This window comes from Sciurus carolinensis, chromosome 2 (genome assembly GCF_902686445.1).
Source record: "Sciurus carolinensis chromosome 2, mSciCar1.2, whole genome shotgun sequence".
Lineage (NCBI taxonomy): Eukaryota > Metazoa > Chordata > Mammalia > Rodentia > Sciuridae > Sciurus > Sciurus carolinensis.
The window spans coordinates 114,957,238-114,973,822 of record NC_062214.1 but is presented as its reverse complement, the minus strand read 5'-3'; the positions used below and the strand labels follow the sequence as shown (position 1 = coordinate 114,973,822).

The 16,585-nt window shown below is 43.1% G+C and overlaps 1 protein-coding gene and 1 long non-coding RNA gene across 10 annotated transcripts in view; one reads left to right on the top strand and one right to left on the bottom strand.

Moving 5' to 3' along the window:
- The window catches only part of Meis2 (Meis homeobox 2), a 200,154-nt gene extending 184,924 nt beyond the window's left edge, over positions 1–15,230 (bottom strand). For 2 of the 9 annotated variants that reach the window (XM_047540295.1, XM_047540298.1), the window contains exons 1-6: positions 15,024–15,228; positions 13,507–13,739; positions 11,849–11,990; positions 11,098–11,148; positions 10,093–10,143; positions 9,151–9,300 (exon numbers count right to left, since the gene is read on the bottom strand). In XM_047540295.1, the coding sequence (XP_047396251.1) occupies positions 9,151–9,300; positions 10,093–10,143; positions 11,098–11,148; positions 11,849–11,990; positions 13,507–13,739; positions 15,024–15,035 (639 nt within the window). In that variant the 5' untranslated portion in view covers positions 15,036–15,228. Of the gene's footprint in view, positions 1–9,150; positions 9,301–10,092; positions 10,144–11,097; positions 11,149–11,848; positions 11,991–13,506; positions 13,740–14,449; positions 14,987–15,023 lie in introns of those variants that run through there. The other 7 variants (XM_047540297.1, XM_047540303.1, XM_047540300.1 and 4 more) reach the window with 6 other exon arrangements.
- A 1,148-nt stretch (positions 15,231–16,378) lies between these two features.
- Positions 16,379–16,585, top strand: part of LOC124977078 (uncharacterized) — a 36,858-nt gene continuing 36,651 nt past the window's right edge. Inside the window, exon 1 of the long non-coding RNA XR_007107104.1 lies at positions 16,379–16,509. This is a non-coding gene — a long non-coding RNA (uncharacterized LOC124977078). The remainder of the gene's footprint in view (positions 16,510–16,585) is intronic.

Below are 16,585 nucleotides of genomic sequence, written 5' to 3'. Positions count from 1 at the left end.
TACAGCATACTCTTTCAGGAATAGGTTCCAATGTTCTTTGATACTAAAACTTCAGAACTGTAATATCTACAAAATTCAATGATTCCCTTAAAAAAAAAAATCACAGGCTCAAGAAGGTACAGAACAGCCCTTTACATCTTTCAAATGCATTGCCCTAAAATAACCTGTATAAACACTCAAAATTGTCATGACCTCAACCAACACATGCAATGATGTCACTACATCAATACCTAATATGTTACTGATTTCTGCTTAATTTGCACAAATAATAATTTTAAAATGAAACAAATCTGAGCTACTTGCCATCTAGTGAACTAGGTAAGACTTTCCCTTGAGCTTCAAGGAAGTTTTAAATGACTGTGCAGTGATTTTTTTCCTGGAGAACTACTTGTTTCAAAGGACATGCAAGGCAACCAAGAGTTGTTGCTCTTGCTACTTTGCTGAGTATATTCTTCTCCTGGTCCTCCTCCCTTTTCCTGATCATTCCCAATACCCTGCTGTTGCTTAAAGGAAAACAGGAATTCTAATGTACAGGAAGGACTTTATCAGCACCACATGAAGGCAGGCAAGAGATGGAATTTCCTCTGGCAGAAACGGAGAACAGGAACCACACATGAAACACAGCAGCCTTGAGGCCAGAGTTGTGCACTTGTCACCTGTATGTGACAATTGCAGCCAAGCCCACACACCTACGAGAGAGTTAGTTCTTTGGCGGATCATAATGGGAAGCAAAGTTTTTTTAAAAAAAATCAGTTTTTCAAAATATACCACTACTTCTTACTATGATAGATAAATAAGAACTCAGACAGACCTATAAGCAAACAGGCAACTTGCAAACCTCTTCGCCATGAAAATAATCTTGCCCTGTTGCCATTATGTATAGTTTATCCAAAAAAGAATCAGTTTGTCGTTTTTCTCAATACCAACTCTATAAAGTACATATAGCACATAAAATGTTACCAAGATGAAACCAGAAACCACGTGTGAGACAAAATAAGAAAATATTCTTATCTGGAACAACAAAAGAAAATTTCCTCAATAGATTTGCTACAAACTGATTATAAATTAACATTTGGCATTTTTGATAGATGATGAAATAACCCAGAGATCTATGGATTAATAACATTCATATCAAATAATGCTACTGGCACTGCCATCAGGCAAGCAATTGATTCAAAGGGAAAAACTCTGAGCAGAAATTTCATGACTATAAATATGGCTCAGGTATAGACCTCTAAGTAAGATACATTGGAGAAAGCAGATTAGGGAATGCAGTTGAGTGGTATAAAATAAAACCAAGTTCTCTGTTGCCTGTATGAAGACAAAGTCACTCCTGTGAGCTCTCTTTTTATCTAAGTTAGAAACCACTCCAGTAGTGTCAAGTTAAAGGCAGACAGAGTGCAGGGGCTCTTCTAGTTTTGCAGCCTCTTTGTGTCAGCTGTTTGCTGGATGTGTTTGCTGGATAAAGCACTAGAAAAATTACATGAAAAAGAAGAGAGAAAGAAGGCATGGCATGGGTTTAGTCCTGCACCAACACAGGCTAGAATCTTCTTTTAGAAAATGCAATAACTACAACATATTCACCTAAACTAAACTTTTCAGTGTACACAGCAAGTAAGGTTAATTTTATGCACTGCGGGCTTTTTATTAAGCCACTGCTATAAAAGCTCCTTACCCCTCATGAAAATTACAATAATTAGGCACTAACACCTCAACTATGTTTTAAGGCAAATGTCATCCAATAGCTATTATATAATCAGTCAAATGAAGCTGGAGCAGGTCTTTCTGTTTAGGCACTGCAACTATTGGAAGGATTTGTGCAGAAGGACTTCCTGCAACTGGGAACACTGGTTTGTTCTCATCAGCCAAACTTGTGCTAAGTTTTATAGTTAGGCCTCATTCATTTACAATTCTGCATATTTCTTTTGATGGTTTTATGTAGGAGGTGTTTTCTAAAGGAAAGGGGTGAAAGATAAGCCACGTGGACAAATTACATTAAGAGCAACTGATTCCTCAAATAAGCTGAGTCTGTGGCTTTCAGCCAAGTCCTCAAATATTCCTAAGCTCATTATCAAACCTGCCTCTACCTCTTCCCTCTTCTCCTTGCTCCTCAAAAATTCTCTTTTGAAAATGTCTATTTCCACAGAGTAGCTCAAGTATTAAGTTTTAGGTTGAGGAACTGACACAAACTAAGGAGAATCATATGAAAGTTATCTAACCTGAAAGAAAGAACAGATAGAGCCCTGTGGGATTCCAAGGCTGAGGAGTTAGCCCAAGTTATCTATATTCAGCTATACATAGAAATTTTATCATATATAAAGACACATGCTGATAATCTGGTCAATAAAAATTGTTCTTCCTCGGTCATAAAATAATTGTAACCTACATGGGCAGCACAGTATATTACCCATATGCTGAGATTATTTTCTTAGATTGATATTTGTTTGTATCACAACTCCTTTCTTCTCCCCCCATCTCATATAGTTTCCAAGTTTACATTCTTCAAGAATAACTGCTTGGCTTTCTGCCAAACTATATGCAGAATTTGAGTGAATCCTGAAACCAAAAGGGGTATACAAAAGCACGTAAAAACACATGACATGTATAGAAAAATAAAGAGAAATGCTCTCTGTGTTCAGTGTGGTTGAGTATTCAGGTATTTCATTCCACGATACACATGTCCTGTTCTCCTGCCAAAAGTATCATGAAGACACCCCAGGGCAAGGATGGAGCATGTTTCTAATCCCAGTGGCTTTAATAAGTGGGAGTCAAATATGGTACTCTTTTTGCTCTTACGTAATTGTGTTAAAGAGCAGTGTTACTAGGAGAAAAGCAGTGAATACTGAGTGGAGTACAATAGAAGGAGATGGAAAATAGATACAAGAAGCTCAGTCTCCAGGGGCAGTATTTTCTATTTGCTGGGCTACAGACTCACAGCTGATAATGCAAGTTGTAATTAATATAAAAGCAGGAGACAATATGGGCAGAGCTTGTAGTAGCAGGGCCACAGGAGAGCGCTCTGCTGCTCTCCTTGGTTTCTCATTTACACACAGCATTCCCTAGAAAACACAATTCTGCTAGTGTTTTCTCCCTTGAAAGTAAAAAAAAAAAAAAAAAAAAAAATTGATTTAGCACCATCATTGAATTTTGCTAAATCTAGGAAAGAGTGCTGAGAAGAGAGGAGTCTCTGGGCATAGGAAGCAAATCATACATGCACCTCTTTTGTTGAGGTTGCAGATATGGTGAAATTGCAACATTTTAAATCAGGATGGCATTTGTGTGAGAGGCCTACCTATAGGATAATAGTTAAAGTCTTGGAAAATTGTTCCTATTTCCCCTTTCAATTATTCCACATGGCACATGGTTCTTCCAAGGGGTCACTGGGAAAAATGTGCAAGCCTTTCTCAATAAACACAAAACTAAGTGGAGAAATGAAGTTCATTAGGCCTCAAGGAGACAAGAGAAGGCCACACCACATACAAGTTCTGTCTGAAATACTCTGAAGCTCTTTTTAGACCCCAAATAAAAAGGTCATTCAGTAGATTTGGCGTAGGAGAGAAGACATCAGGTTGGAATTGAGACTCTAGGATGCTACCTCTTTCAGGTCATGTGACCTGCTGCAAGTGACCCACTGCATTTCTGTCAGACTCATGTCCTTTAGCTCTTTAAAATTTAGATATTATACAAGCTAATCCCTAAGATCAGTCACTTCCACTTCTTACTTCTATCATTAAAAATACTTTTAAAACAACCATTAGATTTTCTAGAATCTACACAACAATATAATATCTAGTGAAAATAATATATGACCTTGGAAAACACAGTAGTGTAATTCAGGATATGTGCTCATAGGGACAGAGTAATAATAAACATATAGAAAGATATTTTAATCAGCAAATGAAGCATGCAAAACTAATTTAACTTGATATATTTAAACAGCAAAGAGAAGATATGTCATTACATATTACTAAGTTACTTCTTTCCTCTGACTTTAACTCCTTATTAACAATTTGGAGAAATTATTATTTTTTAATCAGGTGAAAACTCGTATCCTCGGGTATCAAGGCTATAAAAGTTAAAAAATACTAATTGTATGGTTCAAATAATGTTGGAATTTCAACTTTGTTATTCTAAAATTGACATAAGAACTTGGAAAACCTGTGTGTGCTTTCAGAAGAACCTGGACTTACTCTCTAAAAATGTAAATAGAGATGGGGTCCTTCCTCATCTCCATTTCCACCTCTTTATTAAACTCTGGGAATTAATAAGAGAGAAACCCTCACAAAAGTGACTAGTACCCTTTGTAAATGATTTCTTCGTTTAATGGACAACTGTCAGAGAAGATAGAAATGTCTTGTATTGTTGGTAAAAAGACACATTATAAAATGTCTCTAATAATTTTGACCTATGGTGGGATATTCCATAGAACATTCAGTATGAAAATAAACAAAATTAGTTTAAATTATACCAATTGTATAATCCGATAGTGAATGTCCACATAGTTGTCAAGTGTATCTATTTTTAATTTCATTTCATCCCAGTTACATTGAAAACACTCCAACTGTATAACCTAAATGATTTAAATAGTACAATGACTTCTGATGAGAAATTAAGAAGAAAGGTATCAACAACCAGACACTATGCAGCAGTGACAATAAAAAAAAGCTCTTTCCACTAGCATGTCTCCTTGAGTTGGTTGGATGGAGTTCAGAGGTAAAACTTCATGGGAACCTGAGCCCAAAGGCTTTGGATAACATGCCACAATGGCTAATCTTACACTACAACACAGGAAACTAATAGATAAACTACACTACTCATATTATTAATATTATTATAAAATCTTGGTATTCCCACTTGATCTTCTAAGGGCCAACCACTTAAACCTAACCCTCTCTTCACCATCACTCACTTCTAATTTTTCAGGTAACAGAATTTTTCTACAGGTACTTGCTTGTATTCTGTCAGGAACAAGATTCTGGTGATTCTCCCCTCTGACCTAACCCATTTAAAAAAACTGTATAGACGTAAAAAAATTTGACATATGCAGAGATGCAAAAGAAAACACTAGTATGTCTTTATTTAAATTATAGCACAGAAATTAAAGTAAAATTTCTTTTATTAGTGATGTTATCAGAGCAGTTTTAAGGCACCCTGCCATTAACTCTTAATAAAGATAATTATATTTCTTCCCTCTCTACTTAATTCTTTTAAAGAAAATAAAATGTAGCTCTTTATGACCATTAACTAGGAATAGGAATGTAATCGTTTCACCATATGCACTTCATGCAAACAAAACTTAGCTCAGAGAATACATTTCCAACAAGTGTATCTCATTTGTCTAAACTTGATCTAAATAGATGTAATATCATTAAATATAAGTATGAAGATATATTTCATTAGTCTGCATAGAGACTTGGTCTGAAATTATGTAAAATAGAATGTGAATATTATCTACTTTGTGGAAATACTACAGAGTAGGAAAAGCATGATTATTTCACAATAGTTTTCAAGTTGAAGCTTTTTTGGAAAAATAGCTTTCTTGGCATGTTTATTTTAAACATGATTAATTTGAATGTCTGGGAAACTTAACGTGAACTGCAGTTGGAAAACAGAATTCTGTTTCCTATGACTATCATATATTTTCCCCTCCAGTATTCCAAGGAATAGTACAATAATTGTTTCCTACCTGTAACTATTATCTTTATGTTACAGTAAGAATATAAAAAAGTATATTATAATACCAAAAATATAAGCACTCATTAAGAATTTGCTAAACTCAACAAAATAGTACCAATGTTGCACATTTTATTCTCTATTTAATTTTGAATTCATCCTATCATGATGTATGTCATGTGTGTTAATAATAAAGGAACAAATCCAGTATCCTCACTGAAAGTAAGAAATGGAAGAAAGACTATTATGGTTGTCTTCTTTTAATGCTTCTGTTATATCAGAATATTTATATGACATTAAAGGATGAGAAATTGGTATGATTTACCACACAATAGTGTTTAAAATTCATTCTTAAAAGTCTGCTGACAATACTTGCTTTGAAGATATTTATATCCATTTATTTTTATTCATTTATATTTTTGCATTCTTTAATAAAGAAATTGAAACCTATATGGATACTTAGTATCTTGCTCTTGACCATTTTTTTCTCTGCTTTCCACTTCACTGAATTACATACTTAATCTTTTTCTCTCTTTTACTCTGTCTCTCTCCTTGCCCACTTCTTCCTTAAACACACACACACATACACATTGTAGCTTGATACCACTTAATAAGGATAGAGGTGTATGTGTTTTGGGGGTGTCAAACAGCTGTCACAAACTGTCACCTCCACAAGAGAAACCTTGGCACACAACAAATTAAACTATGCTTCTTTTTTAGCTGTCATTATTCATAGCCAATAAGTTGAAATGCTCTCAGCATTTCATGTGCAAATAAAACCACGAGGCAGCTCAGTAGATCAGAAATAGTGGGCAACAGATAAAACAGGGAAAACAACCCGCTGTCTGGGTCCTTCTGAAGTGGCTCATCATCACCCCTGCACCAGTGTTCACCAAATGAGATCCAGCCTGGGGCAATGTATTAAATATGCATATCAAAGCAAATGAAAAAATAAACCTGAAGATTCAAATTGGACACATTTACATGCTGAAAATGTCCCACTCATATCACTTTTCAGGTTAGTGGTTCTGTACACTTTTTTTGTGGCTGGGGGGTTGAGGGAGGGTGAGTTTGCAGGAGCAGCTGAAAAGCATGAGGATTTGCTTTGTAGGTCTGTGGGGTAAAGTCTGGAAATGAATATAATCAATACACCTATGGTACCAAAGTTTCAAAAATGGTGAAAAACCTCCAGGATCTTCCCTCTTGTCCTGCATAAACACAAGTCTGTGGCAAACCACTCCATTTCCCACTCAGTGTGCTGGTGGAACAAATTATTGCTTCATTTCAAAACAAATAGCAGGGGGCTAAAGTAAAAAATGTTATAGTTCAGATCTCTAGGAAATAAAAGGCTTTAAATTATGACGCCCAATGAGGTGGCAAGCCCTTGTGGGTTCAAAATAAATCAGTTGTCATATTTACTTGATTGGGGGCCTGAGAGGGGAGCAACAAATGATTCTGTTGACTCTTTTTACCCAAAGATGATGATTGTTAAATTATTAAAGCATTCTTCTCTTATGTACAACTTCCTTCTTCATGAGTGTATATTTAAATATTACAATAGTTCTACAAATTGGCCTTGTCTATCAAACAATACTCCAAACAGCCTAGTTTATCTTATCTCTTCTATGTAAACATCAGCATGCTCTAGTTCCAAAAATCCACTGGAAAAGCAGTTGCCAAGAAACTGCTCTAGAAAACCAAGTACTCAGAACCCCTAGAAATAGCACCAGAAAAGCTATGAGCTGCAGAGAACTATCAACCTTTAATTCTACAAACCAAGTAAATAGATCCCTCCCTATTCCCCCAACAACGTAGATGTATACAAATTTAGAAGCGAAAACCAATGAAAAAAAATTTAAAAAACAACAACAAAATATTTCTGAGATAGTGTGATGCCTCATGGTCCATAACCACATATTATCCAGCCACAGATAAGCAAATAAACTTTCCCTGGCTGCTTATGCTCTTCCCTTTCTATTTCACTTAACACATTCAATGTACAAAAAAAGTCCCTCTGCCATCATTTCCCCCATCACGTTGGAAACAGGTAAGGGTAAAGATAGGTGCAGGAGCTTTCAACACCATAGTATCTGTTCCGTCTCAGAACTGAACATCCCAGACTGAGGTTTTTCTTTTCTTTTTTTCTTTAACTTTTGTTCTCAGGCTATCTCCCCATACAGTACAAAGGTTAATATTAACATCTACAACTGCAGATTTTCAAAACTTTTGGAGGGGAGAGAGAAGAACCTCAAAGAAGGCTTATTCTCAAGGCATCTCAATGCATTCCTCTTAACAATCAGGAATTGATGTGGGTGGGGAGGGATGGGGGTGATTACAAATTGCCTTTAAGACTCAACGCCTGTTCAACTCACAGTGTCAAATTAATATTTCAGCCACGAAGTTATCAGATTACAGCCTGTATCATTTAGGTTGTGAGTTCAACTAAATGTATAGATACCCTGTCCCACCCCCCTTGAATTCCTATAAATAAACTGCTGTTCACACCCACTCTTTAACCTCGCCACTCTTGCTTTTCCCACCAGCTGCAATCTTTCTTCTCTTTGCTTCTTTTTTCAAATTTTCAGTATCACTACATATGCTTTTTTTTTTTTTTTTAAAGCATCAGACTCACTAGATCAGTTCCAAAATAGGATTAAAAACAGAGAGAATAGAAAGAAATCTCCTTTCCTGGCTTGACATACATAGTCATTCCTTACTATACTCTCCATCCTCATTCACCAACTGTTAAAGTGTTAAAATTCAACCACTAACCCATGGTTACTCAATCATAATTCCCTTCAGCTTTCTGTAATACATTGTTAATAATTGGTTCATCAAGGTTACTGTCTTTTATTATGAAGATGCTTCAGGCACTTGGCAATAAGTCCATATTCTGACAATAACTTTCTATACAGCAAAAGCCCTGAGAATTGTAATGTGTTCATTCACTCCTTCTTTTATTTCTAATGCAGTGCAAGATTGCCAATAATTCTCAGAATTGTCATCTCTAGGAGAGACTGAGAAATCAACCCTCAGCCCCTAATTCTCTCATTCAGACACCTCCCCCCATCCTGTCCAGCTAAATGTCTTGCCTCTTTCTGTCCCTGCTGCACTGATTACACAGAGTTGAGAAACCAGAAAAGACAGCAGTCACCATATCAATGAGAGAATTTGCTAACACCCAAGTTTCCCAATCCAGGAAACTTTACACATTAAGAGAACAAATCACTCTACCAATTCCCTATTTTCCCCCTTCTAGTGCTCAGCATAAACGAGGGCTCCAAGAAAAGAGAAATGAAAATGAAGGACATGACAGAGGTAGTAAGAAAGGGAGAATAAGACCCCCCAAAAGACCAAATCATTTAAAAAAAGAAAACTCAGTCAGTGGAGCTAGATGTTAAAACAATTTTTTTTGTTTGTTTTTTTAAATGTTGTGCCCAGTGGCCATAAAAGAAAGTCAAAGGCTTGCAAACTTACATGGTCAGCGAGATTTGTGGAGGAGCCTGAAAGTTCTTCGTGGTCTGACTTGGAGCTGCCATCTCGTTCATCAATGACGAGGTCGATGGGCATTTTCCCCTTCAAACAGCTAATGTACCGGTGGCAGAAGTTATCACACAGTTCATGGACCTACAAGGAGGGTCATGGTGGAGGGTTCAGTTCATGTTGTTGTTGTTGTTTGTTTCATTTTTAAAGAGAAAAAATATCAGGTTGCTCGATTACATTTGGAAAGAGCAACAATGTGATGTCTTCCAAACTAATTCTAATTAAGGGGTGTAATAGTTGAAGGCAAGGAAACAATAGAGCAATTGTTGCAGTAGATATTATTCTCCAGAGACTTCCCTGAGCAACAAGTTTCAATAAAGAGAGAGAGAGAGAAATAGGACTAGAAATAACTGGGTTCAGACTGGGAGACCAGAGAGGAAAATCTGATTTGATAATAACTTTAAAAACATTAAAACACTAGAACTAGGGACAACAGTAACATTTGAGATTCAGTAAGCTAAGAGTTTTGTATGTTTCCAGGGGAAAGTGAATGATCTGCAGAGCAATCTAAAGATACCCCAGAGAGGATGACTCCCTCTGCTTGCACCTAATGCAAACTCTGGGCCCACGGTGTGTTGAGTTAATAGAGACACAAGCAGACTGAATGTCCAGTAACAAATGGTTTGCTTCATTTCAAAATAATCCTGAATGCCTGGGGGAAAGGGGGGGGGTGTGCTACTTTAAAAGGCAAGGCTGTCCTAATTCACTCATCCTCTGAACCTCTGGGTTGAGGAGCAGTTTGAAGGAAGGACATGGCAACATGCTTAAAATCTCCAGGTGTGCAACACCTCATACTGCAGGTTTGTTGAAAACATCCCAGTCAACTAGGAGAGGGAATTGGCTAAATCAAAAGGGGAAGTGTTATTTCCTGCTTACCTTTTCTAACTCCAGAAGATGAAACCTTAGTACTTGTATTGCTTGTATCATCTGAAAGGAAAGTTTAGGGGCATGGAGTTAGGGCTTTGTGACTCTGAGGTCCTGAGTTGGGGGTAGTGGGGGAATTGGGCTGGGGAAAAGAAACTGGCAGGTGGTCAGGCAAATCCCACACATCAAGAAATAGAAGATCCAAGTGATTACTGATCATCTCTGCCTCATTGGCCACGGGGTACAAGTTTGCCTCAACCTGAGCCTCAATATTAATATCTTTTCCCTGATGTTCACCATGCTGTTTATTTGTAAGTACTGCTTTCCTCGGGCCAAGCCTTCCTTCTCCGCCTGTCTTTTTTAACCATCCCCTCCCTCGACCTCAGGCCAAAGTAAAAAAGAAAAAAAGAAAAAAAAAAAGTCGCTTCTCTGAACAGATAAAGCTTTTTAGAACAGCATACCCAGCGAAATCCGTCCTAACTAAAGAAGGAAATACTCAAGATGAATGGCGAGGCAGGGCCTTTGAAAGCGGATTTAAGTACTTTTAATATTGAAATCGTGCAAATTAGCAAAAGAATCGTACCTAAAAGTGGCCTGCGCTGGCCTGGCCCTCACCCCCAGCCCCCACCCCCAGCCCGCCCTCCGCCCCGCCAGCGGTTACTTCCTTCGGGTTAGCCGCCCGGGGCTCGGCCGCCTGCCCCGGCGAACAGAGGAAATAACTCACTTCTCTCAGCTTATTCCCGAGGCCGAGACTTGGGAAGCATCCCCAGCTCGCGCTCTCGGCGCCGCGTCCCTGGTTTCTGCCTCGGTGGGCTTCGCTCCCCCTTGACGTCCATCCCGCCCCTCGCTCGCCATTTCCCTCGCGGGGCTCTAAGCTGTTCCCTTCCTCCCTGTCGCCCCAGAGCTCCAAAAGAGGTCTCTGCTTGAACTCCCTGGAGCTCCAGCAGAAAGTGGGTGCTTCTGGTCTTGGGAGAGGGCCGAGGCTAGGGAAAAGTAAGAAACAGAGAGCCTTCTTACCAAATTGTCCAGCTCTGGATTTGAGGAAAAAAGTGGCTTTTCGGCGCGAACCTGTAAGAAGCAGGAAAAGTCAGCATGAATTACCATCCCATTTAAAGGAAGAAAAACCCTGTCAGACTAAACTGGAGTGTGAGAGTGGGGATGGTGGAGGGCAGTGTCGGAGAAGAGAAGAGGGGCTTTGGTAAAAACACGAAGCAAAGTGGTGCCTTAAATTAGTGGGAACGGCTGAAAAAGAATCAGGCCCTCCTGGTCCTGGCCCCGTTAAGGGAGACCTGGTACCACTATGCGGTAGCAGGGAACTCAGGGCCGCGGTTCCCTCTTATCCAGCCGTCCAAGAGGCTTTGGCTCTTCGCCTCCCTCACCTCCGCGCCCTGCGCGGACCACTCGGAGAGGCGCCCAGCTTCCTTGGCTCCCGGGCACTCCCAGGTCCCTCACAGCCCCTCTCCCCAATTCTTGTTCAAGTAGCTGCAGGCAGGGGAAAAGGCCAAGCCCCAGATTAGGAACAGGTCAACTTTAATTCGAGGGTCGAGCCCCTGTATTCCTGGCTGGGGGGGAAAACAAACACCCATATTTATCTCCGCTTCCAATTCGCCTCCAGGCTCAGAGATGGGGAGGAGGCGTAGTGTGCCGACTGGGCCAGAGGAACAGATCGGGTGTCCCTGCCTTTTCCTCCTCTTTCAAGTAAAGGTCTAAAGAAAGGGTAGGGAGAGTTAAGAGCTGCAGGAGGGTGAGCGGGTCAAGAAGGTTGGACCTGCTTGGCGAAGACCGCGATGTCCTCGTTGAAGGAGTCGGAGGAGCAGACGTCTCCGCCGGCCACTCCGGGTTCCCGGGGAGTGCAGGTCGCCAGCTCGCACTTCTCAAAGACCAGAGCTAACAGAGGAAACAACGGGTGCCTAACGGGCAGCGCCACGCAGAGACACACACACGGAGACGGGGTGCAGAGGGGAAGGAGCAAGAACTGTAATCAACAAGTTTGGAGGGTTTGGATTCCTTCTTTAATACAACAGGCACGCATCACACTTTACAACCCTTCCTCAGTCAGCCGAGCCTGGGCCAGAAACAGAAAGGAAAAACAGCCTGGCCCTTAACCTCAGCTCAGAAGTCCCTCAGATCTGGTCAGAGAAGTCTCTGGCCACTTTAGCCCGCCAAATAAAAACAGCCTCAACTGGAACGTACTGAAACATCCAAGAAACTCGGGTAATCTGGAGCTCGGAGTTGATCCAGACCCATTCCACACTACAGAGGCCGCTGAACCAACTCCTGCGTCCCAACCCTTACCTCCCAAGAAATAAACACTCTTTAAAAAATATATATATATATATATAAAAGGTTTTAATGAGTATTTCAAACGAGGCCAAAGGCCTCATCTACATACACACTGGAGTGACATTTCCTAAATTCGAGAGTGCTCTTCCAATCTCTCCAACCCCTTGCATTATAAACTTGTTTGCTCTACTTCTAGTAAAGCCTGAATGTGGGGGCCAAAATAATAGGAACGTTAAACGCCGAAGAGCTTCCTTCCAAAGACCACATTTTCACCAGCATTGCAGCAGACAAAAATAAAGGAGTCGCATTTTAAAACTTGGAAGTGTGCGTGCGCGTATGCCCTTTGTGTTCCTCAGGCGGTTTAGCTACACTTCGGGATGCTTGCGGCCTCTGGCTTTAGGCTCTGTTGCTGTTTACCCACTGTCCCCTCCCCTCGGCATCCCGCCGCCTTCCCCACCTACCCTTAGCCGGAAGAGCCCGTGTTGTACACGTTTGGACCGTGCATCCCCACCCCTCCCGGAGTTCTCAGAATATAAAATAATTTTCAACCATCTCCCTTACTTCCCCTAAAAGTCTCTCCATGCGAGCAGCAGTCCCTTCCAGCCCGCTGCACTTCAAGGTCTGCCCCTTTATTTACAAAGAATTAAGAAGTGGGTGATTAGAACTTCCTGGCCGACAGAAGCAGCCCTGATCCCAGCTCAAGCTGCATTTAGTGACTCCCAGACCCAGAAGTAGGAAACAGAAGAGGAGGGAAAAAACACATAAAGTTGCTCCTCAGCTGCAGGAAACTTTCCCCTTCGTCAAGGCCTCTGCTAGGGGGCTTGAAAAAATCAGTCCTGCGTCCTTTGGCCAGGGATCCTGTCCTTGGGGAGAAGGCCCTAGTAAGGTTCTGAGAACTCAGTCACTCCGGGCTGTGGGGTCTGGAGTGACCCGGCCGTGGGAGTGGAGGAAGCTATATCTTCCGGGTCTCTGACTCAAGGGGCAGAAGGGCAGGCTCCCTCCACTGTCCTTTCCTAAGTCAAGCAGCACCCCCATGCAGAAATAACTCTCCACTTAGCCGTCCATCCCCCGCCCTCCACAAAGACAAACACACACTCTCACTCACACTCACACACAGTAAGCTGGGTCCGGGGGTCGGTTTACCCATAGATCGCGTCCTTGTCTCGCTTCAAGGCGTCGTTGACAGCGGAGCCCATGCTGGCCGGCATGACATTGGGGTGCGGGGCGTGCGCGCCGTAGTGCTGCGTGGCGTGGAGCGGCGGCCCGTGGTTCAGGTGGTGAACCGGGGGGATCGGCCGCGGCGCATGAGGGTCTCCGTACATGGAAGCGGGAACCCCTACTCCGTCCATCCCGCCGTAATGGGGCAGCTCATCGTACTGTCAGAACCCGGCAAGGAGGAGGGGGCGCAGGGGATGGGGAGAGAACAGAGGGAGGAAAGAGAAAAAGAAGCAGGGAGAAGGAAGCGTACAGAAGAGTGGGAATGGGATAGAGATGAGAGAGACAGGGAGAGGGGAGAGAGGAGGGGGGAGAAAGATGGGGGGAAGAGAGAGAGAGAGAGGAGAGATAGAGAGAGAGAGAGAGAGAGAGAGAGAGAGAGAGAGAGAGAGAGAGAGGAAAATAAAAATAAAAACAAAGTCAGAGAGGAGAAAAGTACCGAGCTCAAGTTGAACATACAGAAACCAAACCAGTCGAAACAACGGAGTCAAAAGTTGTGGGGGGAAATGTTTTAAAATCTCAAATGAAAAAGTATGAACCAAGAGCAGCATTTAGAGAAGGGAGAGGAGGCGGCGAGGCCGGGGATTGAAGGGGCGCTGGGAGGCCCCGCTCCTGCCAGAGGCAGCAGAACCGTAGCGAGCCAACCAAGGGAGAAGTGGAGTTAGTGTGAGGAGGAAGCCCCGGATCCCACCCCTAACCCCCCTTCGCCTCCTCCAGAGGATCCAATAAATCAAAAGGCGAAATGAAACAAAATAAAGAGAAGAAAAACGCTAATAATCAGGACGAGAACGCCGAGGACGAGGGAAGACTAGGGCCAGTGCCTCCCCGGGGGCAGGGAGCGGAGGGTGGGGAGGAATAACGTGAAAGTTACCAGAAACATTATTTAGCCGCGGATTCCCTGCGTCCTTGTCAATTTCAGAGACAAAACAAGCAGCCCAGGCTAGTCTAGGCGGCGGCGGCGCAGCGGCTGCGGCAGCGCGGCCCCAGCGGCGGCCCCGGCGGCGGCGGCTCCTACGCAGCCCGCGCCCGCCCTGAGCCGCGGGAGCAGCGGCAGCAGCGGCGCAGCAGCGGCAGCAGGAGAACCAGGGGAATCGCGCTGCTGGGGTAAAAGCTGGAGCGAGGCGAAAGCGTGTAACAATTGCACACGCACACACACACATACACACACACACCACTCACACGCACTCGCAGCCCGCCCGCTCGCACAGCGCTGGAACACGCGCGCTTAGACACGCACACACGCACGCACACACACTCGCACACACGCAGAGGCACGGGGGGGAAAGAAGCCGATGAATAATTTTGCTGCTATTTTTTAAAATACTGGCCGCCATCATCAAGCAGCGAGCAGCAGCAGCAGCAGCTTGAAAGGAGAGGAGGCATCGGGGCAGGCCCCTCTTAGGAGAGGATTTATATCTAGGTAAGTGTTGGAGATTTAAACCTACCCTTTGCGCCATCAGTCTGCGCTCCAATAAACTCCTGGATGTGTCGTATATTTAATATCCCAGTCCGGATAAGAAAGTGATCTAGGCTGAAGATTCCTTTTTTTTTTTTTTTTTTTTCCAAACCAAGGAGACTTCTCCCAATTCTCCAATATGTTATTTTAGGGGGGGGGGAGCCCAAGCAAGACAACGAAGAGTTTTTTTTTTTTTTTCCTGTAATATTTCTTCTTTTTCTCTTTTTTCCTCTTCTTCCTCCTCCTCCTGATCTTCCTCCTCCTCCTCCTCCTCCACCTCCTCCTCCTCCCCCCTCCCCTCCTCCTCCTCTTCGGTCCTCCTTTCCCCCTTTTTCTCTTCTCTTCCTCTCAGTTGGGAAAAAAAAAAAAAAAAAAAAAAGAGAAAAAAGAAAGAAAAGAAAAAGAAGAAAAAGAAGAAAAAAAATTGTCAAGCCCCCGAACTGAAGGTTACGAGCGGCCCGTCAGCAGCCCACATGTAACCGAACTGTCGTGTTTCATGGCTTTTTGCCACTCCAGCTGTCAATCAAAGCCCGGAATGTCAAGGTAGTGAATGAATGATGGTTGATGATGATGAAGAGGAGGAATCTTTCAGACCCGTTTTTTTTTTTTTCTTCCAGTAAAACTCCGCGAGGGGTTTCTGCTTCTTGATTTTTTCCTCCCCCTCCCCCCCCTCTTTTAGCTTTGCCCCCGCTGTATCTCTAATATGATCCTCTCTCTTTAAAGTATTGTTCAAAGAAGGCAAGGAGAAAAATCAAGAAAAAAAAAAAAAGAATAGTTTGCAAAAATTGGACTTCCTCCCCCCCTTTCCTGGTAGGTATTTTGTCTCTCCCTCTCTCTCTTTCTCGCTCGCTCGCTCTCACTCGCGCTCGCTCTCTCGCGCTCGCTCTCTCTCGCTCTCTTTCTCTCTCTGGGAGATGAGTGAGTGTCAGTAGGTGTTGGCAGGTTGGCTGCTGCCTGGCTTATAGAAGAGCCTCAGTTTGGCGGCGCGGGTCGGCGGCGGGAGAACGAAATGACGGAACCCGGAAGTCGTGGTGGCCATAGCCCGTCGTACGGCGGAGACACATCCCGGGAGTGGGGAGCGGGAGCGAGGAGGAGCGCGCAGCGCGGAGCCTCTGATATGCAGCGAGTGCGATCGGACGGCTCTGGCTGGGGGGGGGGGCGGGGGAGGTGGGGGGAAGGGGGGAGGGGAGGCTGGAGCCGAGCGGACCCGAGCAAATCAGCGAGCCTGCTTCACCGCGGGGACTGGGGGGAGGTGTGGGGGGGGGTGAGAGAGAGAGAGAGAGAGAGAGAGAGAGAGAGAGAGAGAGAGAAGAGAGAGAAAAGAGAGAAGAGAGTGCGCGCCTGTGTGCGTACGCGCTCGCGCGCGCGCGTTAGAATGTGGAGAGAGGGAGAGAGGCAAGGAGAGAGAATGAGAGAAAGAAGAGGACAGGGAGAGCACAGAGAGGAAAACTGCAGAAAACCACAGGGAAAGTACGGTACAGACTCAGATCTTTTAATTTTTAAAAAACTTACTTCTAGTTTTTTTTCCCCCATCACTCCCGGCTCCTGCCT